We start from the raw sequence: 22,390 nt of genomic DNA, 5'->3' as shown, positions 1-22,390 counted from the left end.
ATGCGTTATTGGCTTCTTCTCCAGATGTACAGCTATTACAGATTTAAAGAACGGTTTTATATTGTCTTTTTCAGTTGATGTCAGTTTCCGAATCAACTATTTATTGCGAGACTTCACAATTATCACGATTTTCTAAATTTTTTTCTCGAATATGTAAAAAAAACTGGGTTTGTTTTTCATCGGCTCAGTTTTGCTTAAACAATATTACCACATGAATGGGAAATGGATATTTATTTTTGGAGTCAAAACAACCTGAAAATATAATATGAAACATCAAAGACTAAATCTGGGATCATAGCTCAAGAAATTGTAACAAACACAACAGTTTGTACGCAAGGAACTGGGTAACCACTGGTAATCACTACGTCATACTCAATCTGCGCAAGCGTCTGTCGCTTCATCGCTATACACATGATAGTTTGATTACTTGTGTTTACTTGTGATTGAAAGGAACAAAAAAAAGTAAAATACACAGTTGAGTCGATCAGTAAAACAAACTCTTAGGCAATAAGAGATGTTAAGAGATGTCACAAAATACACCGTGTAGTTTCGAGCCAACACTGGCAAAGTAAGACAACTCCGATCGTTGAAAATGAAAACACACGCGAACGGCAACAATGTTAAAGTGTCGTATCCATTCCAAACCAAGACATACTTATATCTACTGATCATCTTTGGATCACAAATTATTTAAATATAATACAATATCACTAAATAGATTGAATCTATAATGCTCTCTTTGACGTTTGTACTAATGTACCCCTATATTTATTTCCTTATGCTTTGGAAAGAAAATACAATTCAAAAAGTTGTCTGGTTCCGGTTACCCGACCCCACCTAGTTTTCACTGCCGACCCTAATGTTTTTTTACGTATTCGAGAGAAAAATAAAAGTCTCGCAAGAATATGGCGGATGCGGAAACTGACATCAACTTGAAGACAATATAATTATAGTATAAAGTTCTTCCAATCTGTAATGGCTGTATATCTAATGAGAAAAATAACACAGACCATACGGAAAACACAACTACCAGAGATAGACACTCACATATAATATGAAACAAGATAAAATTTTTAAAAAATCTATCTACCCCACCTGTTCTAAAATTCAGCACAATCGGGACAGCACACTGTTTTGTTAGGCCTTACCTGACTAGCCCTCGTTCAAAACTGTCGGCTCCGTGTTGATTAAACATTTTTTACACAAATAAAACCAAGTGATTACAGAATTTTTGTTTCTTTTTTGTCCTTCACGTAGTCTGGGTTCTTTCTCAAGCTGTGCCTGTACATATTTCAATAGTTCTGTGTCAGGCAAATTGACTGTAATTGTTTCCAACGCTCGACAAATCGCAAATCTCTAGTCAGTACACGTAATATCATAAATAGTAGACTGTATATGTATGTAAGATACGCTTTGTTGCTCGCACCGCCCTCACCCGGCTGCTCGATAAACGGTTGACCGAAGTGTGAGGGCGCCCTGACACGGCGTACCTTAAAAACGTGCAGACAAACGAGAAAACGCTCAGTGTTACTTGCTAGTATGAAGTAATAATGAGCTTGTCTCCCTAAATGGGAACGTTCATGGCCGGTTTCCAAAGCGGGGAACTAAAAGGGTGAATATCATGTTATAGCACCATTTACGGCGGCTTTATTTATTTCTATGTATTTCCTGAAAATGATGGGTCGGTCGGTCAGTTCATTAATTTTTTTTAAATGTTTTGAAATGAGTAATTGCACGTTACATGTTGGTGATATTTTCAAATCATAATCATACTTTAACAGTCTGAATGACTTAGAAATGAAACTATGAACCGGCATCTGTTTTAGTAAAGTTCCCGGATGTCAGCAATTCATGATATGTTGTGTTCCTCCTTTGCATTTTAGACACAGAATGACACAATATCAATGACTTGTTTCTTTCAATTTGGCAAAGGCCAGCCCATCAATCATTTCGGTTGTGCTGACAAAGCGTGTAATATTTTGTAATAAACGGAAATCGTGTTCTACACGTTTGTAGTTGCCCAATACTTTTGTCAAACTGACCATCGGTTAATACAACAACTAGATACGCCGCTTGTGCAAACCAGTAAATCATCACCGTTACATGTTTATCATGCAAAAAACAAAACAAGGCAAGGTACGTAAAAGTATCACTGACCACAGTGGGCACTTAATAATTAACACGACATATGATGCAAGATTTTGAATAGCTAGTTCGAAATTCAATCAACGCTCACTTAATAGGAACGATTTTGTGAAAATAAAATAAAATACAGTTTGTGAAATCACTATTATGATTTTGGATTCAGTCGTCCTAAGAATGACAGAATCCAAAAATACGCCCTCACAGAGAAATACTGATTTCGCAACACTCTGCAATAGTTTTGATGGACTACAAGTAAAGGGACTCTGCACCGAGTTTGTCAGTCTTACATACACTAGCTTTATAAGAGTACGTACAACATGGGTGGCGGGATCTCCAAAGAGCAGCTGTTACCGGGTAGGGAATTTGAAGTGAATGGGGTCCAATTCTGTAATCTCTTTAACCGCAGTGTTCTTGAAGCACCCGAGATTGTCAACTGCCATGAAGATGATGTTTTCGTTGTGAGTTACCCAAAATCAGGTAGGGGTCATGAATAAATTGGTTTACATACGTTTATCACATTCTATTTATCAGGTGTCCACGGGTTTTACACGCAAACGGCCAAATTGATAGGAGTACAGACTTCGTGTATTAGGCTTGTTGTGTACCTGGTTATTAGGCCACGGCAAGTTATTCTTGCAAAACTGTGATAGAGGGACCATGCATTTATCACTGTTATCATGATGCTATACAATACGGAAGCGTTAACTATTTTTAGTGGTCTCGGAGACTCAATCTACCGTTGTAGACCGTTTTTGTCCAATCTCATCCTCCGGCATACACTTTGCAATTGTCGTGATAAACCACATAATAGTAGATGGCCTGCTGATGATCCACGGAAAGTTTCATTTGCATTTTTTGTGCAATTTCCCAACGCAGACAAGCTGACCTCAATCCAATACGTTGAGCTATATTCTTGAGTGTGGTAGCGACATTTTGCTACTGCGCATGACCAGTTATAATTATAAACATTTACACAATACTTTAGATCGTGTGATGTCCCCAGTTGACCTGACGTATTTGTGTTAAAAATTAATCCCGCACAATAAGATAACTAAGTAAACAGGCACCGCGCATACAATGACCCTAAAAAATTAACCATAGTAGTTTAGTAAAATTCTGTTTGCTTGATTTTCCAAACTGGTCATTTCAGCAATAAATTGCATTTAAAACTTAGTTTAACAACAGCCAATATCTAAGGTTTAAGGGAACACAAGCTGACTTTTTACGGTTTTTGAACTTAATTTTAGCTGAAGATTATAAAATAACTGTTATATTCTACTGACTAAAGCATATATAACCATCACGTGCAATTGACTGAATTCAAACCTGGTGTGAAGATATAAAACTAACAAACGATCCGATGACGTAATTGATTATACGTATATAAAATGTAGAAGATATCTATCTACTCTGCAAATCAACTGGTCTAACAATGATAGAGGATATTTATGCATCAACATTTAATACTACACTAGAATAGTTTAATTAAGGTTTTATGTAAGTATTTTCACCTTGAGAGTAAAAAGTTTATAAACTCAGTCTAGCATGTGCAGAACTTGTCTAGTTCCAATACTATCCGTGTTACGATTTACAAATAGACTAGACTAGTGCGGGGCTTATCTCAACTCAGTTTTCATTACGTCATTAATCAATTCATTGTATCGGATAGGTTGAATGCTTTGATTTTTTTAATGACGGATACAGTCATTAGATGTATTCCCTATATTGTACACATTACATTGCCGTTGTTGAGATTAAGATGTTCGAATGGTAAGAATCTGTCATCTGATTTTGAATTGCTTATGTCTTTGAGCACCATGTACACTGCCCCAGTCAACCCAGTTGTATAAACGAGGACTCGATAGGATTCAAGGTAACTGTTATCCTATATGTACCTCACATTGGCTGAGGCTAGGGACTGTATGCTCCCTAGAAAGTTGAGGAAGTTACAGTGCCGTTATGACTTTATATTTATCTGCACGAGTTGTATCTTGAACTTCACTTTGGGTAGAATTCACGGATATATACACTGTAGATACTTTTCATAGACAACACTGTTATATTTTGGCATCAGTATCAATGTTATGTTGACAATTCTAAAACCATGAGAAACATATGATTATAAAGTACGGGCTCACTGTAATACCCAGACTTTCTCGCTCGGCCATGAAGTGAGCCATCAGCGGTGAGGTTGGGTAATCGAGACTACATATCTTACCGAGATCATACTAAGCAGATCTGGACAATCCTGGTATTAATCCAGAATATGGCAGCCTTATTATTTTGGTTTTGTCTTCCAGGTACAACATGGACGATAGAGATGGTCTCACTGCTTATGAACGGTGGTGATGTAGAAAATAATTCTGCGATATTCCAACAGACCAGAAGTCCAGTTGTCGAGGCAACAGGGGAAAATCTCTTTTGGTGAGGAGTCATTTTAGGTTTACACAAAAGTATGAATTTCAGATTTTCAACACTAATTATTGTCACTGACAGTTTAAAACTTAATCTTGCTGACACGTACACAGTGACTGTAACTTCTTTGTACTTTGATATTATTCACCAATATTTTCTTTACCCTGACAAGTAAAGCAGAGTGACCTAAGGGGCCTTGTGGATAGGCGAGTAGTGACAAAATCTTTAGGTCTTAGGACTTTTCCAGTTGAATGATGACAAACGTTGGCAAACGATACAATCATACCTCCGCAAGAATAATTTATCAAAAGTCGGGAAAAATTACTGCGATTTGGAACATTTTGAACAGAATATGAATTAATTTAAGTTGTTATCACACCAATCTCGTGTAAGGAGTCCTCTACAGAATATTGTTTTTGTTAATTTTTCATTGCACGCAAAATCAACGCAGATGTCATTATATATGTACCAATATATATATATATGACAATAACACACATATAATATAATATCACATCATATCAAATCATATCATGTCATGTCATGTCATGTCATGTCATGTCATGTCATGTCATATATCATATATCATATCAAAGCATATCACATGTCAAATCATATCATCATATACCAAATATCATATCGTATATCATATATCATATATCATATCATGTCATATCAAATCATATGATATCATATATCAAATCATATATCATATCATATCATATATATCATATATCATATCATATCATATCATATCATATCATATCATATCATATCATATCATATCATATCATATATCGAGTATGTAACAATGACGTAGACGCGAGTTGTCGGAGTGGAGTGGGCTGGAGATGGAGATGGGATGAGGAAGAGGAGTGACATGGCTGATTTAAGCCCTAAACCTATTTTTTAATGTGCATTCGATGGAAATGTTTAGGTTTTATGTACATTACCTGTAACGATCTAGCTACTGAGGTAAATTAAATATTGTCTGAAGTTATACTTTGTTTTTGCAGGGTAAAATGGGGAGTATACGCTTTGCAGAAAATGAAACCTTTCTTACCGAGATTCCTTGGTAAAGATATTCCAGATGTGCCAATCGAAGCATTTGATTCCATGTATGGACTTGCCAGTATTGAGAAGTTAGCAAGGCCAAGGTGCATCAAATCACATTTACCATATAATTTCTTCCCATCCCAAGCCTTGGAAAAGAAATGCAAGGTAAATATATATTTATATCTTTTGTCATGTATAACTCTTTTTTGTTTCCCGTTGGAAGTTAGACAGCGAAAAGGACACATACACAGATGGCAGTGCAGTGACGCCCTACAGTCGTTTCGACATGACGCTAAGTTATGTTTTACCATGGAATCTGTGATCTCATTTTTGATTCTTGGTTTTACGAAATGATCGCAAAATGCATTTGTTACAGTGGATTACCAAGAAGCGAGTCGTAGTCATCTGATGTGATATCAAGTTTATGTAATGAGACTGACTACAAGATTTTGTGTTAAGATAAACACCATACAGATAGCAGAGATTGACTCCTCACTGTGAGTGTGTGGAATTGTCTCGTCTATGTGGTCACTGTACTACCAAGTCTATCATGTGTCTATTGTAACAGTAGTAATATTAGTGTGCATGCTGCTACTGTTTACACCATTAACAAAATAAGGAGCCCACACAGTGTAAGCGATGTTTGTGTGTCTATCTCAAAAGGAAACCTTGTGATCAGGCTCACTGATCTTGATAGTTCATTTAATAGCTTTGGCTCGCTTCTGGGGAAAAGAACTGTAATACGTTTAGCACTTTGTTCTTTGTTTTTTTTTGGTCAAAGTTGTTTTAAATTGATGCTAAATTTAAAGTTCTCTCACAACTGACATATGAAATAGTCCCCAAACACTTGATACTGTACTAAACACTCCTCACAGCTCCTAGCCCCTTGACATTTTTCTCTATACCCTAAAATTATCCAATTCTAAAAACCTGATCAAATTAAAACCTCTCCAATATTAGAATGATTACTTAATATGTATTTAAAACGAAATATACCCTTCAAGTTCGCTAGAATGTACTTAAGTCTATATTTCCTACCTATTTTCCCTTTCTGCTCTGACCTGAACAAAGTTGCAATTCGATAATGCCTGTTCCCTTCCCTTGATCCACTCCGAAAATAATCGTGACGTACAGCTAAGAATTGTCACTACTCGTCTAGCGACTCGTAATGATAAAGCCCCCTTAGGTCAGATATTATTCCCCAATATTTTTCATCGTTCAACCAAGGAAAATTCGAGTGACCTAAGGGGCCCTTGTCAATACGCGTCGCTAGATGAGTAGTGACAACCCTTAGGCTCACGAGTATTTTTCCTTTGAATGACGAACAATATCGGGGAATAATATAATTATACCATCGCCAGTAATATAACAAAAATCGGGATAAGTAATGGGCAATTTTAAACGTTTTGACTTAGATTTCGAATACAGCAGAGCCAATGACGTAGACACGCGTTCTGGTGACATAGACGCGCGTCGTCGTGACGTAGAACGACCATTGTATATATTCCACATTTTTTGTTGAACCTGGCCCGTGTATGGTATATCATTCTAATCATACATGTTTTTTTTTATTCCATATCAGATTATTTACATATCAAGAAATCCAAAAGACGTGGCTGTTTCGTATTTCCATCATCATAAGAATCTCTTCTGGCCGTTACACTTTCCTGGTACCTGGAACGATTTCTATAAATTGTACATCAAGGGAAAAGGTTTGTAGATCTTTAAAGCTACACCAGCTGTAAATGGAACGTATTTTCAAATGTTTTGTTGGGTAAAATAACTTACCCTTCATTAATGTACATTGTGGACAGTATTACATCACCTGTGCGTAAACGTATTTTTTGTAGCTGTATACATGAAAAATCAAATCAAATTGATGTTTTGGGTCCACACCACAAAATCAGCGCCCTCAACGGTGGTCACGATTTCAACCCCTTTTCTGTACTGCTTATTGACAGTACAATGTCTAATTATTGGTATCTTAACAATTCCAGTGAATATATTGTTGTTGTCTGATCGAAAAATGATACCCCAGTTACACTAGAACAGTTTTAACATGGTGACCGATTCAAAACCTAGCTTTCGATTTCATCTTGTCACTACAATACCTACAGATAATATTGACCACTAATCAACAATCAACAGATAAAATGTCTGTTTATCAGTAATTAACCAATTTACATTGTAGTGAATATATCTTTGGTTAATTGATGAAAAATTTAAACATACGAAATAAGCAAATGCAATAAAAGTTATTTTTAATGGCATTTTTACAAAGAATTCAAATTCTTCAGAGTGAAAACAATTTGACAATGGTCAACCTAATGTCAACGTCCAGGGTTTTACACTTTTATTGAACATGTCATAATTTTATGACACATGGCTTTGGACATCATTTAGAATTTTACAAATATTAGCCAATGCATGATAGGATGCGTCAGTCACTGCTAACACTGATAATCACAAAATATATTTTGTATCATTGCAGTCAACTTCGGGAGTTGGTTTGATCACGTTCTAGGATGGTGGGAACATAAAGATGACGACAATGTGTTATTTCTCAAATATGAAGACGTTAAGAAAGTAAGTGTTTTAATTGTAACATCACTCCGTAAGACCGCTTTATTTAGTACTCCTATTGCAAACACACACACACACACACACACACACACACACACACACACACACACACACACACACACACATACATACATACATACATACATACATACATACATACACACACACACACACACATACATACATACATACATACATACATAAACACATACACACACACACACATACACACACACACACACACACACACACACACACACACACACACACACACACACACACAAATCAGTACTACCCGATAAATTATGTTTGATCTCCTAAGGAAATTTAGTTGGTAAAACATATGCAATTTTTTAAAATCTGAAATTGTGTTTGTGATAAGAAATATTCCCAATTAGTGAGACGTTTGTACAGCCTTGACAGGTCTGGAGATTGTCTGATAGATTTTAATTATATGATGTTGTATATATCTCAGGACCAAAGAGAACCTCTAAGAAAGATTGCAGCTTTCCTTGACATCGAGTTGACCAGCGACTTGGAGGACAAGATTATCGATTATTCTTCATTCACAAAGATGAAATCAAACCCAGCTGTAAATCTTGGCCCTAAAGGACACACTGATGCAGATGAAACTACTTTCATTAGAAAAGGTAAGTGCTGTCAAACGTAATTGTTGAAAAGAAGTTATTTGACTGTTAATAATGCATGCCTAGTTATTATGTGTACTCCAAAGCCCATTTAAGTGTAACTATGATTTAATACCATGCACGAGCCAAGTTCAACAAAAATGCGGTATATAGTCTGGTTGTTCTACGTCACGACAATGGATGTCTGTGTCACGAGAACGCGTGCCTACGTCATTGGTTCTGCTGTGTTTGAAATTTTAGACAAAACGTTCAAAATTGCCATAAATTTTCCCAATTTCTTTTATACGCGCGATGGTATAATTATTATTATTCCCCAATATTGTTCTTCATTCAGCTGGAAAATAATCGTGACATAAGGGTTGTCACTACTCGTCTAGCGACTCATATTGGTAAGGGCCCCTTAGGTCACTCGTATTTTCCTTAGCTGAACGAAGAAAAATAAAGTAAATTTTGACATTTTGACCAATATCCTCACTGTTAGTAATGCTCAAAACATATAAAATTGCAATTGCTTAGTGTTACACAAACGTGGGATTAATGACGCGCGTTCCAATATTGTTTACAGCTGGTTTTAAAATACCGTCCAGCGGCTTTGTTTAATAAAATCGCCCAGAAACAAATAAAAAACCACACATGCTACATTTTGGGATATGAATACAGCTTCTAGCAACATTTTTGTCTAAATGAAATCAACTAACATTCCACCATGCAGACATCAAATACAGAAGTCAAAACGTTGGCGCCCGCGTGTCTGCGTCTTGTTGCAGTGTATTGGTTTAAATGGTTTATTTCATCCAGGCTAAATGTAGTAATAAGTTGCACTCTTGCTGTTGAAGTGTGGGTGTGTGAAAGTTTCTTCATTGTTTGTTCGTGGCTGTCAAACAGAACTGCCGAACGGTATTTTGAAATCCGCAGTAAGTTGATCCTCAATAAGTTTGATTAAGAACGTTCATGTCATAATCTACTGGGGTGTTAGAAATTTGATGTGGCGTTATTGTTTTCAACACGTGGGAATGTTTCACTTAATGTTTCACTCAGAATACATACCTTTATATAGAAATTTTGAATAAGCCACACAAAACTTGTGAAAACATTACTTTTTCTTTTGTTTTGTTTTTTATATCAGTCGTGTTTCCAAACGAGAAGTAAAAAGATGTGTTCACCGCATTGTTTATCAAGTAATACACTTATACAATCAGTCAAATTTGCATTTTTCTATCAACATGAAAATGTTCTATTGTCTTATAGGTATTATTGGTGATTGGGCGAACCACTATACTGTGGCACAGAACAGGGAAATCGAGAAAATGTATGAAGAAAGGTTGAAAGGCACTGGTTTGAATTTCGAGTGGTGACCACGTGTTTATGTTAAAGAGAACTTGTTATGACATGACATGGCGTTGCACTTGGCAGTGTAGTCTGTCTATATCAGCCAAGCTGATCTCTGACAATGAAGGACTCCCAGACTCGTTTCTAGGTTATATTTGAATATTAGGTTGAATTCAGTGAAATGCAAGTGGTGGTTAAAGTATGCTTCAGTAAGTGTAATACTGCGAGTACCTTTTAAATATGCAGCAACAATTACGCCCAAGCTCAGCTTGTGTCCTTTTAACTAAATGCAGCGCCCATACTGTATAAGGCGTAAACAATTGTGCGCTTCCAATTACATTCAATTTTGAGGTGGGGTAGGTAGATTTTTTATTCATTTTTTTTCATGTGTGAGTGACGTGTCTAGTTCATGTTTTCCATTGTTTTCCAAATCGTCTCTGTTTTGTTTATTTCATCCCATCAGATGTAAAGCCATTACATATTGGAAGAACAGTTTTAGAATGATGGCAGTTTTCGCATCCACTATTTCTATTTTTGCGATTTTATTTTTTTCCTCGAATACGTAAAAAAAGTTCAGGGTCGGCAGTGAAAATCTAGGTGGGGTCGGGTAACCGGAACCAAACGATTATTTTTTTAGGCCTAAGCTATCCAAATATGGAGCCAGGAATGGTGTGTGTGTGTGTGGGGGGGGGGGGGGGGTGGGCAAAAGAGGGCTTGTGTAAGTATTACATAATTAATGTAATTAACTCACTATTTGGGGTCGTGAAAAGGAAAACAACCGGAGATAGAAACGTTGGTTGTTCATTAACCCTCCAACTATAGGAGTGAGCTTATTTCCTGTTGAATTGTGTTTTTATACTAGATCAAATGACAATACAAAAGAGATTAATAGGTATTGACACGAAGTAAAGTTTGCCAAAGGAATAAATACTGAATTTGGCATGAATGTGCATATATATATAATTGTCGCATTAAAATCAATATACCGTTTGGGATAAAAACTGTCATCATGCATGCTGTGAAATAGGAGAGCAACCGGAAATAGAAACGCTCTCTGTTTACATGTAGTGTATTAACTCCATACATAGGAGTGCGCTTATTTCACATTGAATTGTATTTTTACATTTAGATCCAATGCAATACAAAATACTATTACATAATTATAAATCATTGCCTATGGACGAATATAGAATAGTCGCAATTACAATCAATGTACGGTTTGGGATAAAACTGTCATAATTCTGTAGTCATGTTGATCTTCTCTCAGACTTTTTTTTACTACAGTGGAAAACGAGGTTTCAGCAAATACGATAAACGCAAACCAAACAATCGTTGTAGTAACTTAGATGCGGTAGATTACACAAATGGTGAATGGTTGTTCGTTGTGCGAATATACTAACCATGCATGTACACAAGGCAGTTTAAATACTAGAATTCCCCAGAAATGCACACTGTATGGTCATGAAAACTATCAGAAACGCCACCCTACTATGACTACGTCCATGCAATAACTTTGCTTATTACCTTATACAACATTTCACAATAATAGCTTTTATTTTTGCCTATCTTGGCTACCTGAAAGCTTGGTTCCTGCCGTCGTATTTCGTCAAAGGTGGGCAAATTCAAATGATCAACTGATCCGTGTGTATTTATCATACACTTAACAGTCGGCCATTCACTACCTATCTAGTGTTGATAATCTGATTCAAAAAGTCACGTGAGATGTAAAGTACATTATCGTTTTAACTAATGCAACAACAACAACAACAACAACAACAACAACAACAACAACACCAACAACAACAACAACAACAACAATAACTACTATAACATAGGCGGTGATAGATACAATGGGAGTCAGATGAAGGAATCAAATCGTCTGCTGTCTCCACACAAACATCTTACTAGCATTGCTACACTTTATCGTCTGGCTTAAACAAAAATCATACTCGCATTGTTAAATCTCATCATTTGGCTCCGCAAATAATCTTATTAACATTTCTACATTTTCTTGTTACGCTCGACAAAAATTGAAGTACAATTGGTACAATTTAAATAATCTACTGACAGGCCTGAACAAGTATATGTTATTACAATGTATATGATTTGGCTACTACAACCTCAGACATCAGACTGTTGACAAACGGAACATGTTACAAACATGGAAAGTAAACAAATGAATTGGGTTAATAACATTTGACATTTGTTGGAAGTACAGAGACTTGTGTTACATGTGATCATTTGATAAGAACAGTTTTTTGGCTTCGTTACATAATAGTTCATGTTCAAAAACAAATTTCCAGTTTCTCTGGCATTCCATATACACATAAAGAGGCCATAAAACTGTTCTTATCAAACCATGGTGGGTAACAAGTCTCTGCTGTTCCAACCTCAGTGCTGTGCCAAGTGTTATTAATTCAATTCATTTGACTGTTTACTTTCCCTGTTTGTAATAGGTTCCGTTCGTCAACGGTCTGATGTCTGCGGTTGTACCTGCTGAGATAGTAAAGGACAGCGTTTCTTGAAATAAACTTCTTTCATAATCTGACATAACGAAAATTGCTATATTTTCTTTGCCGGTAGGCTACCCAAAGAAACTGTAGCAATTTTTGTTAACGATTTTTGTTACGCCAGATTTTGAAACTCCAAGAAGGAGTGTTGGTGACATTTTATGTCGAGCCAGTCGACTATTTATTTATTTATACTCATTTTCATGAAAAGGGGATAGGTAAGAGAGGAAGAAAACAAAAGGTTTTTAATCTGCCAGTAAACAGAGTGAATATCCAATCGGGTTACATTTTCGAAGACTATAGACACCACTCTTATTAAGTCAACAATGAAGGGGAATATTTAACTAGATATAGAAGAAAGGAGAGAACGGGAAATTCATACATCAAATTTGTGCATGTGAGCACATTATCTCGAATTGTTCAACATCTGTACGCTAGTGACGTCATTGTGAATATCATCAACGTAAATCAGCGCCGAAGTCATTATAAGCCCATTTTTATATTGATAACCTAGGTCTGCGAATCTCCTTGTGCATATGTGCAATTAGCACCTTGTTTGACGACTGGTACACCTCTTTATAAAATGCTATAGAGTGGTCTGAGTTGACAATAAAAGACCTTGCGTTATAACTTCCAACCGACAACGCATTTCTATGAAATATTGTAAAAGTAGAAAGTTAATACAGAATATCACTGCACTCCTTTCCTTCGTGGGACCGTAGTAGATATAACATTTGCGGTGTTTTTGTTCCTTTAACACGAGACAATAACAATAATTTATTAATTATTGCTATACTACGGCATGAATCATGATAATATCTCTAAAATATTGCATTGGTGATTCTATTGTGTTTAAAGTGGCCACATGGGTGAAATTTGGATTTGGGATTTTTAAATTAACATATAAGTTTCATCATGACTTCTTATTTGAGAATTATATAACGTGACCTATCAAGGGTTATTATATCACGCCTTGACAACGGAGAATCGGTTGATTTTCAAATATTTGTTTCATTCGGACTATTTCCACAGGTAATGAATTTAACAAACAAACATACATACATACATACATACATACATACATACATACATACATACATACATACATACATACATACATACACACACACACACACATATGCATATGGAACTTGTAAGTCAGTCCGGAAAAAATAATGTAAAATCCGACGTTTCGAATAAATATTCTTTTTCAAGGTGTTATCAGCGAGCTTTAGACATGTTAGGTAAACACCTGAACACATCCGAAAGTTATGGAACAGAACGACAACCGCGCGTGATTAACGGTTATACGTGTGAAAAGTTATAATATTCGCACGTACCAAATAGTACCCAATAGAACACGCCTGAAGTTTAAAAAACCCCTGATTAGATTGGAAATGACACACACACACACACACACACACACACACACACACACACACACACATACATACATACATACATACATACATACATACATACATACATACATACACACATACATACACACACACATACATACATACACACACATACATACATACATACATACATACACACACATACACACATACATACATACACACATACACACATACATACATACATACCTACCTACCTACCTACCTACCTACCTACCTACATACATACATACATACATACATACATACATACATACATACATACATACATACATACATACATACAACGATACGTCCAGTAATGCGGTGTTGGGTGAATGTGGTAGAATGCCTCGTTTTGTTGATTGTGTTAAACGCTGTATTAAATATTGGTTAATTTTGATTCACATGGATAACTCAAGGCTTCCCTGTAGGGCCTATAAGATATGGTTTTATTTATGCATGGATGGCTCAAGAGCTTGCCAATCAAGAATATTTTTTGTCATTATTTATGTCTAGAGTCATTGAAGTAGCACACCAGGAATGGCATACTAATATTCAAGAGGATAAAACACTTTATCACTACAGAAACTTTAAGTCACTTTTAGAACCAGAGAAATACATTACAGATTTACCAGACAAATATCTTATTTCAGCTATTGCACATATTAGATGTTCATGTGATAGCCAACTGGTATGTGTAAAAGGAAGACAGTTGAATATAGAAAGAAATTAGAGGATTTGTAAATTTTGCACTAAAAGTGAGGTAGATGATGAATTTCATTATATTTTGACATGCCCCTACTCTGAGGAATTACGAACCAAATATATTTTACCCCATCATCTAGAAAACAGAACCTATTACACTTTTATTAAACTTATGCATACAAAAGACAGATATGAAACCATTGGACTGGCTAAATTTATTTTCAAAAGCTTTAAGAAAAGACAAAATAATAGCGAAATGTAATTTTTGTCTTATTTGTGAAACTTTTTTTTTTTTGTCAAGTAACCTTTGAACCTATGAAGCTTATGAGGCTGTGATATGTAACGAAGGCCAGTGGCCTAGTTTATGCAAATAAACCTTAATTGAATTGAATTGAATTGAATACATACAACGATGTTCATGAGTATTATATAGATTGAGAGTGAAGACGATCTCACCTTTTCTTAGACAGTGTTTTAACTGAACGTTGTATGTGACACGTAGTTCACATTGATTCCATGTTGTACAATTAAGAGAACAATAAGTAATGGTTGCTATGGTCATCGTCATTAATATTTTAGTGATCATATCAACAACTACTAGTATTTTAGATCTGCGCGTTTCTCATTTTACGTAATTTCTTTATTGACCTCTATTTCCTACGTTTATTGTTGCTTTTTTTTGGGGTTTTCCGTGAGTGAGTGCCTTGTTCCTAAAGTGTTCTGTTGAAGGAAGAAGCTGTTCACTCTCAGAAAAATAAAATAAAAAACAAACGACACAAAACGATAAAGAAATAGTAGATACAGATAACTAATAAAGAGATCACGACGTATTCATTACATCTGATTTTTATCAGCTGGTTTCGAACTGCACTGGCAACTAACAAGATTTCGATTATTTGAGAGAAATGGTTTTTTTTTATTCTTTATTATATTCTATTCTATTTCTATTCACTTATTTATTTTTAATACATTTATTTATTTTTTATTGGTTTATTTATTTATTTATTTATTTATTTATCTATTTATTTATTTATTTATTTATTTATTTATTTATTTATTTATTTATTTTACTTATTTATTTATTTATTAACTTCAATTTATCGCCCGGCTCAATAAATATCCTACAAACACTGCTTCATTTTATCGTCTGGCTCAGTAAATATCTTAATACACTGCATTTTATCGCTTGGCTTAACAAATATACTAACACTGCTACATTTTATCGCCTGGCTTAACAAATATACTAACACTGCTACATTTTATCGCCTGGCTCAATAAATACCTTACTAACAGTGCTACATTTTATCGCCTGGCTTAACAAATATACTAACACTGCTACATTTTATCTCTTAGCTTAGTGTATATCTTACTAATATTGCTACATTTTATTGCCTGGCTTAACAAATATCTCAGTAACACTGCTTCATTTTATCGTCTGGCTCAATAAATATCTTACTAACAGTGCTACATTGTATCGCCTGGCTTAACAAATATTTTACTAACACTGCTACATTTTATCATCTGGCTCAATAAATATCTTATTAACAGTGCTACATTTTATTTCCTGGCTTAACAAATGTCTCAGTATTAAACATTGCTACATTTTAAGGCCTGGCTAAACAAAATTAATGCCAACATTACTACATTATTAGTAAGAGCTACCATTATTTTTTAGCAGATCGCTATGTAACAACTTATACTTTTTCAGGAATGTTCGTACTTTTGGCGAGATGGTCAATAGTTCAATGCAGGATAAAAAAAACTAAATTCTTTTAACTAGTATTCAGACTCTACACCACCCCCCCCCCTTCTACCCTCATACCAAAATAATTTATAACTGTTTCAGACAGCACAATTAATTCTAATTATTATGTATTAGTATGTAGAGCTATATGAATACAAAGTCACTATGTAGTGTTATTGACACTGACATACATTTACTATTATAGTGCAATTTGTCGATTTGTCGACAGTTTTTAATTAGAAATATTTGCATTTAGGAATACACAACAGATTCCATTAGAATTAAAAAATCGTTTTGTCGGGGAGAATTAAAATGATCCTTCCCCCTCCCCTACTCCCAAAATTAAAAGAATTGCGCTTTTGTCCTACTTTGAACTACTGATCTCACCCCTAAAATATAAAAATTGTAATTCAAATTTTGACAATCCAGACGATAGGATGCAGCAATGTTAATAAACATTTGTCTACGATTTACCAACATTAGTAAAGACTTAGGGGCGAGATCAATAATTCAATGTAGAATACTAAAAAACTAAATTCTTATACTTAGGCCCCAGACCCCCCCCCCCTCCCCCTTGTAACTAAATTGTCTAAAATTGAAAATTGCTTTTTAAACCACACAATCAATTTCAAATCAGTATATAGTAGTATGTAGTGCTTTGAATACATAGCCAGTATGTAGTGAGTAAAGAATAGTTCTTTTGTCTACACTTTACTTTATTTTAGTGCCATGTATTTACTATCATGACAAAAGTTCTTCTATTTCTCATTTTTTTAAAAAGAAATATTTGTATTTAGGGGTACAAAACATCCATTAAAAGTAAAATTAATTGTGTAGGATGAGAACTAAAATGTCTCAACCCCCCCCCCCCCCATCGTAAATGAATTTTCCTACATTGAACTATTGAAAGACTTTGTGATCACCAAATTATCATCAAATTACACGACATATTCAAAAACTCCTTAGACGAGATAATCCACATACATCAAATAAATTTGGCAAGCCGGTATTGGCTCTTTAAGAGTATATATACAATCAGTTTTATCGAAATGTTTCAAAACAGTTAACGTTGAACAGGCAATTGAATCTTCCAAACAATTCGAATAAGTCACGAATTATTTAGACATTAAAGTTACATTTATATCCAGTCTCCATTGTGACCGCCATCAGACTTAGATCTGCCATTAATACACGTTGGTCCATCACTAGAAATGTCCGGAGACACGACAGGTAAAATAACCTTATTTTGATAACAATATAAGTTGTCTTGTTCGCGTGATTTTGATGTTGACGGAAATGGTTGTTCGCCCGCAACTAGTACTTGCGCGTCAAAAGTGACTTGTCCTTCGACATGTCCTTCTTTCAATTCGACGGTTTTCTGCATTCTCTCACTTTCTCTTGGGGATCTAGAGGAGGTTGACTCGACTGCGTTGTTTCTGAGACGAATGTACTTTCGAAATGATTTTGACATGAGTGTATACACGATAGGGTTTACCATGCTACCAAGATAAACCAGTGCAAAAGTTACGTTTATATAGTGCGTGTTTTCCGGTACTTTTCCATTCATCATCAAAAAATAGTACACAGCCATCGGTAGGTAAGTACCAATGTAGCAAACAATAAGAACGGTGGAGATCCTCAATGTTGCGATGTCTGTTCTCATTATTGCTGAAGATTGCGCTGAGACTGATGCCGGAGACTGAAGCCACGGAACAACGGATTGTTGATGTTGTCTGCTTTTAATAAAGATACTGATGTGGGACACAGCGATGACTGTCAGGCCGAGTAATATGATGAGCATTGCTAGCAGAGTTAAAGTTTCGTTTGTATGGGTTGCTCCGGCTATTATAAAACAAGATATATATGAGTGTTCACCCGTGCTCACTTTTATGGATGCCAGAGCTGTGCCAATCACGCAACTAAGCACGATAAAAACAGCGATGACGCGTTTCATCGTTTCCCTTGATACATTTCCAACAATAGCACACGATCTTGCGATGCTCAATGTCGCCAGGGTTACAATACTGACAAGACACGATGCATTAGTTAGGAATGTTTGAAGCTTACAGATGATCTTGAATCCGTCTGAAAATTTCAGCACACTCACGTCATCTTTGACGACTGTTGCAGTGAGGTAGAGGCGTATTGGAGAGGCGATCGCACACACCGTAAGGTCTGCTATAGCCAGAGACACCAACTGTACGTTAGATGGTGTCCGCATCTTTCGATTGGTCGATACAATGTGACAAACCAAGACATTTCCGAGAGATCCAAAGATGAAAATAATGCAGTAGATTACACAGCTGATAATATCGGATAAGGTTTCAAGTTTGGTAGGCGACATGCTTGACTATTTGTTGTAGATTTCTATCGTGTAGATTTCAATAGGCGGTGAATTCGATGAAGACTGTGGATGTATTTAGTGGACGAACGCAACAGGATGCTTGATTGCAGTTCCAAGTCACATGATACCATGGAAACAGCTACGCGATGATGGTGAAGTCGGCGTAATTGATGACACGCCGGACAATACCACCTCGAGCCTCATCCAGTTAATGAAGAAATTGTGTGTTCGGATGCACACAGACAAAAGCAAAAGAAAAATCCTGAAAAGGGGTAAAGAACGACACTTCTTGGTATACTGATAAATATGATGGTATACATGTACCATACCATATAATATTGTATTGTCTTATCAAAATATCCTTCAGATATCGATGTCCTGCCCCCCCCTCTCTCTCTCTCTCTCTCTCTCTCTCTCTCTCTCTCTCTCTCTCTCTCTCTCTCTCTCTCTCTCTCTCTCTCTCTCTCTCTCTCTCTCTCTCTCTCTCTCTCTCTCTCTCTCTCGTATCTATCTGAGTCACACACACACACACACACACAGGTAAAGGAGTAATTGAAATAGCCATTTTCTCATAACCACAGGGTATGTGAGTGCTGTTGGATGTCATATTTATTTCACGTATGCACAAAGGAGGAATACTGTGGTAAGATATTGGGGATAATGCGGTGGCGTGGGCATATTTACCTTGGTCACGACAATCAACGTCGGTAGTACGTCAAAAATCTAGTCTTTGGGAGTTCAGCTCTGTCATCTGTAGGTTGTATTTAAAGACTCTTCTATAGGTGATACGAAATTTCGAGAATTGTCCCCACTCCTTGACATGTGAACTTGACTTCTCCTTTTTTCTGACAGCAATATGGAATCTTTATTTTCTGTAACTATTTTATGTCATCAAATCTGGGTTTTGTTTTCTTTAATTTTGAAATAAAATTATACATTTAACACTCAGCAACAAGAATAACAAAATTTAATAACATTTAAAAATGATCAATGCCTAGAATGATTTGTTTTGAAAAAAGTACAAGTTTGAATAGGTCGGGTGATGAACGACTCAGATCGTTTGCTTGTTGGTTCGTTATTTCCAAAACAATCGTGTTGACATTGGTCGATTATAAGGTAACTACCGAGATGAAAGCGTGCGTCTATACAAAATGTAGATGTAATAAAATTTACGAATGTACAATTGAAATGTCATGAGCCATAACTCTGTTGAATCTTTATTCATTTGGCTTTTTAGTATTTTCAGGATAACTACTGATGACCAATCTCAATAAAATCTGATAAAGTGCACTTGGCGCGATTTCTTTATTTGCAACATAGACTTTTATAATTGTCGTTTGTTCTATGAGTGCCTGGTACCTACATCTGACACAATACCATAGGAGGTCACGTACAAATCTCGTACTTACGTGTAGCCAACTAGAATCTGTGAAAATGGTTGCTACATAACAGTACGAGGGGTCTGAAATTGCCAGATAAAAAGTGTTTGACTATTATAACACATCACATTGTCAGGCATATATCAAATCCCTGATACCCGACTTCTGTCAATATACTATGAATATTGCTCTGGGGAAAAGAACACAACTAATGCCCCTATATCCAAACCGAGGTCACTATGAGACAATAGTCCATACCAAGTGATACCATCTAAGTCAATCACGGAAGGCTATATGAAAACGACGTGACTATATAACACTTAATAGTTCTGTGTATTAGCAATCCGACCACCAAATACATACAAGTAAACTAAATGTGACTTTCGATTTAATTCCTCCATATTATAAATAATATCCAAGTATCGTATTATGTCAAAAACGTTGAATTGTTCTATCCCTCCAGAATGAAACCAGACACAAACTGAATGGCTCCCGTTATGTTTTCAATATCAACCAATCAATCCATCAGTCAAATTTCTATAGCGACGCATTTCCAGAGTAATGTTTTGTTCAGTAGCGTTGAATGGCTAAAGCACACAATATACTTTGGTTAATAAGTCTTCAGTTTTGTTTTGAAACAATCCAGGCCGGAGGCTTGTCGAATATCAAGTGGCAAATATCAGAGTTCCATAGTCTGGGGGCGTTGTATGTGAATGAGCGACTTGTTGTTGTAAGCAGGTTCTTGCTTTGTAGAAGGAGAGTGCAAGTCAGTGCCATTGTGTGTATATATGGCTGGAGAAGATCACAGAATTAATGTACACTGCAGTAAAGCTATGGATATTTTTTGTGATCAGTATTCGTTAAGTGTAATCTAAGTTACCATGGTAATGTATGGCTGCACAGACCAAGATGATGATGCACGAATACTCAATTTTGATAACATGTATTTACATATAATTGAGTCTGTACTTAACTAACTTTGACAGTTATGTTACAGTAGCAATGTGAATTTTTATGACAGATATGGCTGTGGTGCAGCTAGAGAAAAACTATAACGTGTAAGGAATATAGACATTGTTTAATGTATGGTAGATATATGGTGTTTTACATATTAAATTATAGGGGTCAAGGTCAACATGGGTAAAGTTATAAGAAAAACCCAGTACTTTTATTGGCGGTACATTCTCTTCTCATCATAGTCATTTTTTCAGCATATTATTTTTTTTTTATTAGAGTAATTTAGACGTGGACAGTATAAGAAGATTATACAGATGGGGCGATGATAGATTCAATAACGATCACGTGATCTCGCCAAAATAAAATGACGGACAAACACCGTACTTACAATACAAATACACTGTTACACCATGTAGTATCAGCAAGTTCGTTTTCGGAGATATACATTGACAAACTATTTTAATTGTCAGAAGATAAGCACGCAGAGGTTAGTTATATAGATACATAATATTGTGACAAGTAACTTTAGGGTATATGAGATTTGTTTTTTACAAGACCTTTGGCTTTATCTAAGAAAATGAAGTTGTCCTACAGTGGAGCACTATTACTTACATGCTTAGTATCATTGCAAACCTAAAAGAAATATTTGTTAGGCTTACAATGACACGTGGGCTAGCGTACACAGTTAAAAAAAATACATTAAAGGTACAAATCACTCACAAATGATTACAAAGTAACAAGAGAGCCCTATAATATGTACAAATTATTCTTATTCTGTACAAACCAAGTAAAGCGTACCTAAAGCCTACAGCTTGCATATTATTCTAATCAGACACGTGCAAACTAACAATGAAACTTAAAATAATAACCTTCGGAATGTACATTTTGATTTTGACGATGAGTACTCTGATTTGCCAGACAATGAAAGACTAATTAAGTACTTGGTGTAAAGAAAAGTGACAAATATGACAAAGTTTATTGAGAAAGCATTTTTAAAGAGAATGGATTACTTATACATTAGCATATACATTTGTAGCTTCCTTCTTTGCCTTGTACATAACACTTTCTTCACTGCAATAAGCTCATCACTCTGTTCTAGTTAAGTCTTATTTACTAACTAAAGTGGACATCGGCTCATTTGGCTGGGAAGTTGTGTATTGTAACTTTATTTTG

The 22,390-nt window shown here is 35.6% G+C and overlaps 1 protein-coding gene across 1 annotated transcript; it reads left to right on the top strand.

Moving 5' to 3' along the window:
* Positions 1 to 2,460: 2,460 nt before the first annotated feature.
* Positions 2,461 to 10,841, top strand: LOC144449185 (sulfotransferase 1C2A-like). The gene is made up of 7 exons (XM_078139687.1): positions 2,461 to 2,622; positions 4,446 to 4,569; positions 5,577 to 5,781; positions 7,199 to 7,328; positions 8,108 to 8,202; positions 8,675 to 8,849; positions 10,095 to 10,841. Exons 1-7 carry the CDS (start codon positions 2,463 to 2,465, stop codon positions 10,199 to 10,201), a joined length of 996 nt encoding a protein of 331 aa, XP_077995813.1. The 5' UTR covers positions 2,461 to 2,462; the 3' UTR covers positions 10,202 to 10,841.
* The last annotated feature ends 11,549 nt before the right edge of the window (positions 10,842 to 22,390 follow it).

This window comes from Glandiceps talaboti, chromosome 18 (genome assembly GCF_964340395.1).
Source record: "Glandiceps talaboti chromosome 18, keGlaTala1.1, whole genome shotgun sequence".
NCBI classification, from domain to species: domain Eukaryota; kingdom Metazoa; phylum Hemichordata; class Enteropneusta; family Spengelidae; genus Glandiceps; species Glandiceps talaboti.
The sequence above is the reverse complement of the archived record's forward strand: the minus strand, read 5'-3'. Positions and strand labels throughout refer to the sequence as shown.

Coding starts and splice junctions, on each gene's coding strand:
- LOC144449185 (XM_078139687.1), top strand. CDS start 2,463: ATGGGTGGCGGGATCTCCAAAGAGCAGCTGTTACCGGGTAGGGAATTT. Junction 2,623..4,445: donor TGTGAGTTACCCAAAATCAG/GTAGGGGTCATG, acceptor TTTGTCTTCCAG/GTACAACATGGACGATAGAG. Junction 8,203..8,674: donor AATATGAAGACGTTAAGAAA/GTAAGTGTTTTA, acceptor TATATATCTCAG/GACCAAAGAGAACCTCTAAG.